The 12,359-nt window shown below is 42.2% G+C and overlaps 1 protein-coding gene across 1 annotated transcript in view; it reads left to right on the forward strand.

Annotated features, from left to right (window-relative positions):
• The first annotated feature begins 3,739 nt into the window (after positions 1-3,739).
• adad1 (adenosine deaminase domain containing 1 (testis-specific)) overlaps positions 3,740-12,359 on the forward strand; it is a 61,902-nt gene continuing 53,282 nt past the window's right edge. Inside the window, exons 1-5 of the mRNA XM_060910207.1 lie at positions 3,740-3,951; positions 4,354-4,386; positions 10,671-10,858; positions 11,857-11,991; positions 12,147-12,314. Of these exons, the coding sequence (XP_060766190.1) occupies positions 10,681-10,858; positions 11,857-11,991; positions 12,147-12,314 (481 nt within the window). The 5' untranslated portion in view covers positions 3,740-3,951; positions 4,354-4,386; positions 10,671-10,680. The remainder of the gene's footprint in view (positions 3,952-4,353; positions 4,387-10,670; positions 10,859-11,856; positions 11,992-12,146; positions 12,315-12,359) is intronic.

Below are 12,359 nucleotides of genomic sequence, written 5' to 3' on the forward strand. Positions count from 1 at the left end.
AGGAAGAATTGTCACCTGTACATTGCTTTCATTGACCTCAAGGCTGCCTTTGACACAGTAGACTACTCGGCACTACAGAAGATCCTGAAAACCCTTGGTTTAAAAAAAAAAGTCTAAAGTCCTTCCTGCACCATATGGCACATAGGGTGGCGCCGATCTCTGTTTCTGTAGCCCTCGGCCTCTCGCCTATTACATAGCTAGGCTAACAGTGGGGGGCTAGTCCTCTGGTAACCGCGAGAGTTTGACTCTCCACTCACATCTGTATTGCAGCGTGCCTTGCCAGATGGTAGTAGGTACCCTTTTTGATGATGGTCTTTGTTATGACCCAACCACGAGTAGAACTCGCAATCCTGATCGAGAGGCAGACACGCTAACCACTAGGCCAACTTGCAGTAATAAAACCCTTGGTGCACCAACCAAAATTATCACCCTCTTCCAACAAACAGTACAACAGTGCCGAAAGATGCATTTATGTGAATAGTAAAAACTCAGAGTGGTTCGCCATCATCAGTGGAGTACATCAGAGCTGTGTTGCTGCTCCAGATATCTTCAACTGTGTCATCGACTACCTGATGACGAGGGTCTGTGAGCGTGTCCCAGGAGTGTCTTTCGGTGAATACACCTTGGCAGACCTTGAATATGTGGACAACACCACCCTACTAGCTGACATGCCAGAACAGCTCAAAGATGTCCTAAGTATCTTTGAAGCGGCCAAAAAGCTTGGCCTTATCATCAACTGGTCCAAAACAGAGTTTATGCATATTGGTGATGGCCCTGACTTTCCACCTCTCCACTTTGAGAACACCACTGTAAAATTCGTACCAACTTTTAAATATCTCGGCTTGACAGTATCCAAAATGGGTGACCTAAGACCAGAGATTGATCAACGATGAGCACTGGCATCTGCAGTCATGCAGTCACTATGGAGACCCCTGTAGCACTATCAACACATTTCCCAAAGGACAAAACTCCGCATTTACAACTCCTTGGTGCTGCCTGTCCTCTTGTATGGATCGAGACCTGACCATTAAACAACACCCAGGTGGCCAGGATCGACAGCAGAGCCCTCAGGAGGATTGAAGGCACCAAGTGATATGAGCACATTATCGACCAAGAGATCCAAGATCAAATTCAAAAGCCTCCTGCCTCCTGTCTTGCAGCAATGTGTAGAGTTAGATGGTTTGGACACATCCTGCGCCTTCCCCCAGAGCATCCTACCTGGGCCGTCCTCGACTCTGACCCGCATCATGCTGGCTGGAAGCAACCCAGAGGGGCTGCCCGCACTTGCTGGCTCAACATTATAGCCAGAGATCTTGAGACATGTGGCACCACCAGTGCACCAAGTCCGAAAACTGGCTCAGGACAGATCCAGATGGAGGGCACTGACAAACCTGGTTGGCTCCATGCACCTCATGCAAGAAGACTAAGAAGAAGAAGTAGGAGAGAAGAAGAAGTAGTCAGATTTTTAATGAGTAATTTGAAAGCCAAAATGAAAATATAACAAGTAAAATGTAAAAAAAAAATTGTTTGTAAATTGACGAGTACAATTATTACATTTCAATAATACCTGAAAGTACAAACACGGTACTCCACAAAAATGTGGTAACAAAAGTGCAATTCTTGAAGTATTTTCCACTTTTTGGAGTGTGTGTGTGTATACAGTATATTTAATTAGCTAGCTACTGTACATACACACACACCCATGGTGACCTGTGATTGGACTGAAGACTAATTCCTGTATTACACCCAGTGTTCCGGGAACTGGCTCTGGATTCTCTGACCCTGACCAGGAATCGGTTGTTGAAGATGAATAAAAATTATGATGATTAAGAAGAAGAATAACTGTGTCACACACTTGTGAAATTCCTCTCTGCATTTAACCCATCTAAAGTAGTGAACACACACATGCATGAACACACACATACCCAGAGCAGTGAGCAGCCATGCTAACAGCGCCCGGGGAGCAGTTGGGAGTTCGGTGCCTCACTCAAGGACACCTCATCCCAAGGCCGTCCCATATTAACCTAACTGCATATCTTTGGACTGTGGGGGAAATCGGAGCACCCAGAGGAAACCCACGCAGACACGGGGAGAACATGCAAACTCCATACAGAAAGGCCCTCGCCGGCCGCTAGGCTTAAACCCAGAACCTTCTTGCTGTGAGGTGACTATGCTAACTACTACACCACTGTGCCGATGATGATGAGGACAACTATTATTATTATCCATCCATCATCTTATCCTGTTCTACAAGCTGGAGTCTATCCCAGCTGACTATGGGTGAGAGGCGGGGTACACCCTGGACAAGTCGCCAGGTCATCACAGGCCTGACACAGAGACAAACAGCCATTCACACTCACATTCACACCTACGGTCAATTTAGAGCCACCACTTAGCCTAACCTGCATGTCTTTGGACTGTGGGCGAAACCGGAGAACCCGCAGGAAACCCACGCAGACACAGGGAGAACAGGCAAACTCCACACAGAAAGGCCCCCGCTGGCCACTGGGCTTGAAACCAGAACCTTCTTGCTGTGAGGTGACTATGCTAACCACTACACCACTGTGCCGATGATGATGATGAGGACAACTATTATTATTACCCATCCATCCATTATCTGTAGCTGCTTATCCTGTTCTACAGGGTCGCAGGCAAGCTGGAGCCTATCCCAGCTGACTATGGGTGAGAGGCGGGGTACACCCTGGACAAGTCGCCAGGTCATCGCAGGGCTGACACAGAGACAAACAACCATTCACACTCACATTCACACCTACGGTCAATTTAGAGCCACCAGTATGGGACGGCCTTGGGCTGAGGTGCCCTTGATCGAGGCACCGAACTCCTGACTGCTCCCCAGGCGCTGTTAGCATGGCTGCCCACTGCTCTGGGTATGTGTGTGCTCATTGCTCAAGTGTGTGCTCACTGCTTCAGATGGGTTAAATGCAAAGAGGAAATTTCACAAGTGTGTGATAAATAAAGTTGTGCTTTCTTTCAACTGGGTGGCACGGTGGTGTAGTGGTGTAGTGGTTGCCTCACAGCAAGAAGGTTCTGGGTTTGAACCCAGCCTTTCTTTTTTTAAAGATTTTTTTCTTTTGGGCTTTTTTCACCTTTATTGGACAGGACAGTGCAGAGACAGGAAACGAGCAGGAGAGACCCCGGGTCCCCAGATCCATGGCACGGCGCCCCATCCACCTGATCCACGACGCCCCTGCGAGGGCCTTTCTCTGTGGAGTTTGCACGTTCTTCCCGTGTCTGCGTGGGTTTCACCCAAAGGCATGTGGTTAGGTTAATATGGGAGGCACGGAACTCCCGACTGCTCCGGGTATGTGTGTGTGTTCACTGCTTCAGATGGGTTAAATGCAGAGTGGAAATTTCACAAGTGTGTGATGAATAAAGTTGTGCTTTCTTTCTTTCTTTTTCCTTCAATTAGCCTAACCTGCATGTCTTTGGACTGTGGGGGAAACCGGAGCACCCAGAGGAAACCCACGCGGACACGGGGAGAACATGCAAACTCCGCACAGAAAGGCCCTCACCAGCCGCTGGGTTTGAACCCAGAACCTTCTTGTTGTGAGGCGACAGGGCTAACCACTACACCACCGTGCTGCTGCTGATGAGGACAACTATTATTACTATTATTAGTAGTAGTATACATTATATTTTGCAATAATAACAGTCTATCAAATGCAAATAATCTTTGCAAGCAGAATTCGTTTCTACATTTTTTTCCAGTCAGTGTTCATCATCTCAGGCTCAAAGTGCCTCAAGTTTCATATAAAATGTACTGAAATTGATACGAAGTCACAATCTCAAATGCATCTTCCCTGAATAACCGCACTCAGGTGACAGCAGGTATGAAACGAGTCCTCTAGAGAGAGTCGGAGTGATTTGGGATCGAGCCAAAGTTATCTGAAGCTCAGTCGGGTCCATTGCACACAAACAATTCTCACCATTGTAAGCGACAAGATTAACATTTCTGTCATTGTTTTTTTTAATAATATGAAATTAATGTTTCGGGGATTGACATGCTTAAAAAACTCTTTATTTTATTTAAATTTGCTAGCTAGAAGCTGAGGTAAACTAGCACGCCATTAAGCTAGCTAGCTAATTAAATATACCGTATAGAAGCTGTAAAGCGCTGTACAACTTTTATTGTTAGACGTTATTTCATATGTAAATTGTATTTGAGTTGGTATTCAGTTTTGAAGTGGTATATTTGTAAATGTTTTGAAGGCTACAATATCGAGTGCTTCCGTTTTGTGGCAGTTAGCATGGAGGCGCTAGCAAGCTGAAGGGAGGACAGACAGAAAGTTGATGTGAATCATTACTCAGCTTTTATTTTCCTTGTGTGTACAGGTCTCAATTTAAAGCCAGTCACTTTCAGACGTGGTAAAGTATATTATTATTATTATTATTAAATTTATATATATGTTATTTACCAGCTGGGAGGTACGTATCGTGAAATACCGTGACCGAGGTTTTGAAAGTAGGGCCTCGGTCACGGTATTTCACCATACGGACCGACCTTAAGCTGGTAAATAATATATTTATTTTTTTCTTTCCCAAATTCTAACAGAAAACGAGAGCGCCCGAAAGGGAGAGCCGAGCCGCCATTTTGAATCTTCATTCACGGCTGTAATGCAAATGGCTTCCTCCTCAGTATACAAGTGCACTTCCATGGCAGGAAAAAACTACATTTTGCCGCCTATGTAGTCCCCTATTTATACAAATAGGAGTCATTCAGGATTCGGCCATGTTTTTGCTCGACCAAAGTTATACCTTTTATATTTATGACCTTTTATATTGCATAAATAAAGCCATTTGGTGAAACTTTGAAGAAGAGATTGTACTGGTTTAAAGTTTTTACCTAACGTAATATTCATGGATTAAAGTTTTCCGTCGTGTGACAGATTTCCGTCAACTGAACTCTCCCAAGGCCAAATGTGAGGTCGGTGCTGATCCGAGGAGAATTAAAATGACGGGTAGAGATTGGGTTATAACACTGATGTGTTGCAACACCGTCAACTATCAGCAGGGTTTATTTAACTTTTTTGTTTTTGAGCCATGCTTTGTGTCGTTCATTTCCTATGTTTGATCATGTTTAAACGTTCGCTGTCTACGGTGCGGCATTAAAAAAACATGCGCTGTCAAAATTGGCAAAATACATTCCCATGTGCTTGGCGTGCTTGTGTCTGACCATTTCTGTTTTGTATTAAATTAAATCTCGCCAAAATTACTTAGTTCAAACCTGGACATATAGAAATAGAGCATGTTGAAAAAATAAAGCCCGGAAAGCCCGCTCCTCTGCTTCAGCCAGACTTGAAGACCCGACGGTGCAATGCTTGCAGACTGTCAGAAGTAATTAGACCTAAATTTATAGCTAACAAATCAGCAGACGCCCCAACAATTATTATTTTCGTTAGGCCAATGTGTAAGGTATGTTAGAACCGTGCCTTATAGCCTACGTTATATCACAATTTAAAGGACGTTGGAGGCTGCGAGCGCAATGATGTTCCGACATGCACTAAACTTTTATTCCCTGAAAATCATACACCAGCGTTCAATGCCCCAAACAGTCAAAATGTCTAGAAGACTACGGTTAAATAATAATCATAGCCTACTCAGTTAAATTACGTCAAAACATCTGTTTCTGGCCTATGAAATGATGGAGGAAAATGAGAACGAACGCAAAGTAGATAGCAGCCAACTTCACGCGATCTTTTAGGTAACTTAACACTCGTGTTGGCCACAATATTTCTCTTAATAAAATCTTGAATTGTTTTTGAAGTCGTATTCAACACAAAGTAAGGTCAAATTTTAATTTAAGCGAAGAGCCAAGCTTTTTTCTATATTGACGTCGAGCATAGAGGAGCATGTCATTCTGCTTTCGGTTTCGGCAGCATGGATGCGCTTTACATGAAAGAAGGCACTGATGTGTCTGCCATCGATAAAGGTGTAGAAAACAAGTGGAGGTGGGCTTGGCTGTATGAAATAGGTGAAAACGGAAAGCCATTTAGTTCATGGTGCAAAAAACTAAACATTCCAGGCGCTTGCATTTGTGTGGTTTGCCACAAAAAATAATATACGGAAGCAATGGAAAGAAAGTGCAATAAATTGAATATATTAATCCATTAATTAATTGATAATAAAGTTATCAGTTCTAAGTTAACCATTCTCAGAATTTCATCGAAATCCACCCATAACCCCCCCCCCCGTAAATTTTCAGTCAAATAATTTTTTTTTTGCTTTAATCCATGAATATTATGTATTAGGATAACATGGTTCAAAATGGGCCTCATTAACTAATGAGATCAAACTGTTAGCAAATTACGGGTTTTTAGCTTTCTCCTGAAATGTTTTCTTTTATTTCTTCTTCCTCAGGGTAGTAAAACTCACTTTTGCTGTGAACACTGTCGTTATCGCTATCCATGCTGTAAAATTAATGCTATTTTGAATCCTCATTCACGGCTGTAATGCAAATGGCTTCCTCCTCGGTATACAAGTGCACTTCCTTGGCAGGAAAAAACTACATTTTGCCGCCTATGTAGTCCCCTATTTATACAAAATTGAGTCATTCAGGATTCAGCCATGTTTTTGCTCGGTGTTAGTAAATTACAGGTTTTTAGCTTTCTCCTGAAATGTTTTATTTCTTCGTCCTCAGGGTAGTAAAACTCGCTTTCGCTGTGAACACTGTCGTTATCGCTATCCATGCTGTAAAATTAATGCCATTCTCCTGAGAAATGCTGGCAAAAATTTATAAGATTTTTGATAATCTTATAAATCTTATAAAAAAAGATAAATGTTGACAAAAAATGCTACTATGTTTGTTGTTGTTGCGAACGAGCAAGTCGCCAGAGGTCCGTAACCGGGGTCCGTACCGTAGGATACGGACTCGCTCGCCAGCCAATCAGAGCGCAGGATTTGGACCGCGAAAAAAATAAATACAATTATTTCTTTTTTTTTCCATATTTGTACGATAAAATCACCCAGTTATAAAACCTGAAAAAATATGTGGCACTTGGTGAGTTATCCCAGCAACAACTCAAAATAATTAAATAGTGTCAAACAACATGAAGAAAAACCTAAAACCAACAGAAAAGAACAGCAGCAGTAATGTGTGGGAAATGGAGTATTCAGAAATTGAGGAGACATTAAGAGAAATCATTTTGGTACAGGATAGTCACTCGTACATGAATTAGCAGCAGACATTGGAAATGTGGTACAAATAGAGAAGGTACAGATGAGAAAAAAAAGAGAGAGATTTAAAGGTAAATTCCACAAAATCTACTTATTCGTTACACATCACATAAGATTTTTGATAATCTTATAAATAAATCTTATAAAAAAAGATAAATGTTGACAAAAATTGCTACTATGTTTGTTGTTGTTGTGAATGAGCGAGTCACCAGGGGTCCGTACCGTAGGATACGGACCCACTTGCCAGCCAATCAGAGCGCAGGATTTGGACAGCGAAAAAAAATTTATTATTATTATTATTATTATGAAACGAAGAGGAATGAAGGTGAGCAGTAGCAAAACAGAATACATGTGCATCAATGAGAATGGGGATGAGAGTGTAGTGAAGATGCAAGGAGTAGACGTAAAGAAAGTTGGTGAATTCAAGTACCTGGGGTCAACTGTGCAGGAAAATGGGGGCTGCGATAGTGAGGTGAGAAAGAGAGTGCAGGCAGGGTGGAGAAGTTGGAGAAGGATTTTGGGAGTCATTTGTGATAGGAAAGTCCCAGCAAAAGTGAAAGGTAAGATGTATAAGACAGTAGTGAGACCAGCTGTGATGTATGGATTGGAGACCATACCCTTAAAGAAGAGACAGGAGGCAAAGTTGGAGGTGGCGGAGTTGAGGATGTTAAGGTTTGCGATGGGAGGTTGGACAGGATAAGGAACGAGCACATCAGAGGGACAGCACGTGTGGAGAGCTTGGGAATTAAGCTAAGAGAGATGAGACTGAGATGGTATGGGCACATCCTGACAAGAGATGCAGAGCATATGGGAAGGAGAATGTTGAGGATGGAGCTGCCAGGCACATGAAAACGAGGAAGGCCAAAGAGGAGATACATGGATGTGGTGAGAGAGGACATGAAAGTGGCAGGTGTGGTAGAGAAGGATGCTGAAGACAGGGAGCAATGGAGACGAAAGATCCGCTGTGGCGGCCCCTAATCGGGAGCAGCCAAAAGAAGAAGATTATTATTATTATTATTATTATTATGAAAGCTAATAGGAGTGAGACTGAGTACGTGTGTCAATGAGGGTGAGAGTAGTGGAATGGTACAGCTACAAGGAATAGAGGTGGTCAGAGGAGATGAGTTCAGATATACAAAGTAAAGGTGAGTAGTGAAGAGAGTACAAGCAGGTTGGGATGGATGGATGAGTGTCAGGAGTGATTTGTGACAGAAGGTTGCCAGCAAGAGTGAAAAGGAAAGTGTATAAGACAGTACTAAGATCAGCGATGATGTACGGTTTGGAGACAGTAGTACCGATAAAAAGGCAGGAGGCTGAACTGGAAGTAGCAGAGCTGAAGATGCTGAGGTTTAGACAGGATTAGAAACGAGAACGTTAGAGGGACAGGACATGTAGGACGGCTTGGAGACAATGTGAGATTGAGATGGTTTGGACATGTACAGAGGAGAGATCCAGGGTATATTGGGAAATGAATGCTGGATATGGAGTTGGCAGGTAGAAGGAAAAGAGGAAGGCCAAAGATGAGATTTATGGATGTGGTGAATGAGGATGGTTGGTGCTACAGAAAAGAAGATGGGAGGGAACAGCCAAAAGACCAAGAATTATTGTTGACTTTTTGTATATTTTGTTGTTAATGTAAGACTTCAAAAACATGAGAGATTTAAATTCGTTGGACCTTTTCTATTACGTACAATGGTGCTTGAAAGTTTGTGAACCCTTTAGAATTTTCTATATTTCTGCATAAATATGATCATCAGATTTTCACACAAGTCCTAAAATTAGATAAAGAGAACCCAGTTAAACAAATGAGACAAAAATATTATACTTGGTCATTTATTTATTGGGGAAAATGATCCAATATTACATATCTGTGAGTGGCAAAAGTATGTGAACCTTTGCTTTCAGTATCTGGTGTGACCCCCCCCCGTGCAGCAATAACTGCAACTAAACATTTCCGGTAACTGTTGATCAGTCTTGCACACTGGCTTGGAGGAATTTTAGCCCATTCCTCCATACAGAACAGCTTCAACTCTGGGATGTTGGTGGGTTTCCTCACATGAACTGCTCGCTTCAGGTCCTTCCACAACATTTCAATTGGATTAAGGTCAGGACTTTGACTTGGCCATTCCAAAACATAAACTTTATTCTTCTTTAATCATTCTTTGGTAGAACGACTTGTGTGCTTAGGGTCATTGTCTTGCTGCATGACCCACCTTCTCTTGAGATTCAGCTCATGGACAGATGTCCTGACATTTTCCTTTAGAATTTGCTGGTATAATTCAGAATTCATTGTTCCATCAATGATGGCAAGCCGTCCTGGCCCAGATGCAGCAAAACAGGCCCAAACCATGATACTACCACCACCATGTTTCACAGATGGGATAAGGTTCTTGTGCTGGAATGCAGTGTTTTCCCTTCTCCAAACATAAGGCTTCTCATTTAAACCAAAAAGTTCTATTTTGGTCTCATCCGTCCACAAAACATTCTTCCAATAGCCTTCTGGTTTGTCCACGTGATCTTTAGCAAACTGCAGACGAGCAGCAATGTTCTTTTTGGAGAGCAGTGGCTTTCTCATTGCAACCCTGCTATGCACAACATTGTTGATCAGTGTTCTCCTGATGGTGGACTCATGAACATTAACATTAGCCAATGTGAGAAAGGCCTTCAGTTGCTTAGAAGTTACCCTGAGGTCCTTTGTGACCTCGCCGACAATTGCACGCCTTGCTCTTGGAGTGATCTTTGTTGGTTGACCACTCCTGGGGAGGGTAACAATGGTCTTGAATTTCCTCCATTTGTACACAATCTGTCTGACTGTGGATTGGTGGAGTCCAAACTCTTTAGAGATGGTTTTGTAACCTTTTCCAGCCTGATGAGCATCAACAACGCTTTTTCTGAGGTCCTCAGAAATCTCCTTTGTTCGTGCCATGATACACTTCCACAAACGTGTTGTGAAGATCAGACTTTGATAGATCCCGGTTCTTTAAATAAAACGGTGCCCACTCACACCTGATTGTCATCCCGTTGATTGAAAACACCTGACTCTAATTTCACCTTCAAATTAACTGCTAATCCTAGAGGTTCACATACTTTTGCCACTCACAGATATGAGATGTTGGATTATTTTCCTCAATAAATCAATGACCAAGCATAATATTTTTGTCTCATTTGTTTAACTGAGTTCTCTGTATTTATTTTTAGAACTTATGTGAAAATCTGATGATGTTTTAGGTCATATTTATGCAGAAATATAGAAAACTCTAAAGAGTTCACAAACTTTCAAGCACCACTGTATATTAATGCATATATCCATATCTGATATCATATTTAATGTTTTCTTTTTCATGATGTGCTTTAAATGTCTAGGAAAATTAGAAAATAAAAAAAAGAAAACAATGAAAGGTATTTCTTAGTATACATGTCGTATACTTAATATTCCAAACTTCCATCATCTCGACACTTACACTTATACTTTCCAGCAGCCAGAAGATGTTGGGACGAGGAGCAGCGTATCGTGTATCCAGAGGGGCCACTTTTGCACACATCTTGAATAGCAACATGGCAGCACCAGCAGGCTTCTCTTCTTTAGTCCAGCAACCTGCTTTTGAATTCACCAACACCAACAGCAGCTCACTGGATCAAGCCTGCAATTCCTCGTCTAAAAACAGCTGAGTCACAAGAACCAGCTCCTGTTTTATGAGTACAGTTTATAGCACTCCTGAGTATCGGATTTACTCCAACCCATTGTACTTAGCTGTGGTTCTGTCTTGTCTCGTAAAGCGCTATGCGCTTGTTTCTGGTCAGTGGCTTAAAATGTACAAGTGTATCCTGGCCCACTTGTATAGTACGTATATGTCTGAAATTTGTTTGTTTGGTTACTTGTAAGTTGATTTGAATGAATGCATTTGGAAAATAATAAATGTAAATTAAACACACTATTGTGTGCCTCTACCCTGTTCACAGGATTGCTGCTGACCAGATATTATTAGGGTTATGGACCATTTTCAGTGCAGTAGTAATATTGACATGGCAGTGTCATTGTGTATGTGCACACGCTAGGGGGCTGGGGGTTGCTGAAATCAGGTGCAGATAAGGTTATTAAGCATGGTGCTAGTCCATCTTGTTGGTATGTGCTTAACTACAACGCAGATTGAGTTCGCTAGATCTTTTAGCCCTATTTCAGGTTTGCTAAGAATATTTCTGAACCATTTCTCAACAGAGCAGTGACACTGAAGTGTTAGAACACACACCATCACTGCTTGATTCATTCATACAGTGCAACACACATGACCAGGTCAGTAGCACTGCTATCAGAATGCCCCCCAACCAAGTGGGTTCTGCCTAATTTAGTCCTGGCCATTATGTAGTTCCCATCCATCAGGCTTCTCTCCCTAATCACGTGATAACTGTCAATCAGGGAGGGTGAAAGAAAGATATCACATGCTTGATAGGGAAGAGAGAGCAGGCCACCTGTCTCTCCTTGAGAGTGGCTAGTTTTGCTTTCATGGGCTGGGACTTGACCTGAGGATGAAGGGGCAAATGGGTTTCTGTTGCACCACTCAGGAGTCCAACGTTTGCTAGTCTTTCATCGTAAAATCACTATTCATTGTCATTTATGAATTTTTAAGTCCAACTTCTTTCTAACGTGGCTTGTGTATTCAACAGGCCCCAAACCAAAAAAAATCCCCAAAGAGCTGATTGACAAGTACAGGAGAGGAAAGGTTCATGCTGTGTCTTTCCTCTACCAGCTCTCCCAGGTTCTACAGTTCCAGGTGGAGATGAAGGAGACAGTAACTACAGGTAGTTTGATTTTTGCCATGTATTGATTTATATATTTGAATAGATCACAGGAAGTTAAAATATAGCTGTATCATCTTCCACATTTTTTTCATGTGGAAGAATAAAATAACAATAACAACATGAAACAATGATTTTCCTACAATTTTTCTTACCAGGAGGAGTAATTGGTTTCTATTTTGCATTCTGTGCTGTGATTGATGGAGTGGAGTATAAAACCGGGATGGGCATCAATAAGAAAGAGGCCAGGCTCAAAGCAGCTCAGTTGGCCGTGGAGGAGCTACTGTCTAATCTGGAGAATGACACTGTACTTCCTGATGCTTCTGGTAAACATTATCTAGTTTTGTGGATCATTTCACTTCCTGGAAATT

This window comes from Neoarius graeffei, chromosome 2 (assembly GCF_027579695.1).
Source record: "Neoarius graeffei isolate fNeoGra1 chromosome 2, fNeoGra1.pri, whole genome shotgun sequence".
NCBI lineage: Eukaryota > Metazoa > Chordata > Actinopteri > Siluriformes > Ariidae > Neoarius > Neoarius graeffei.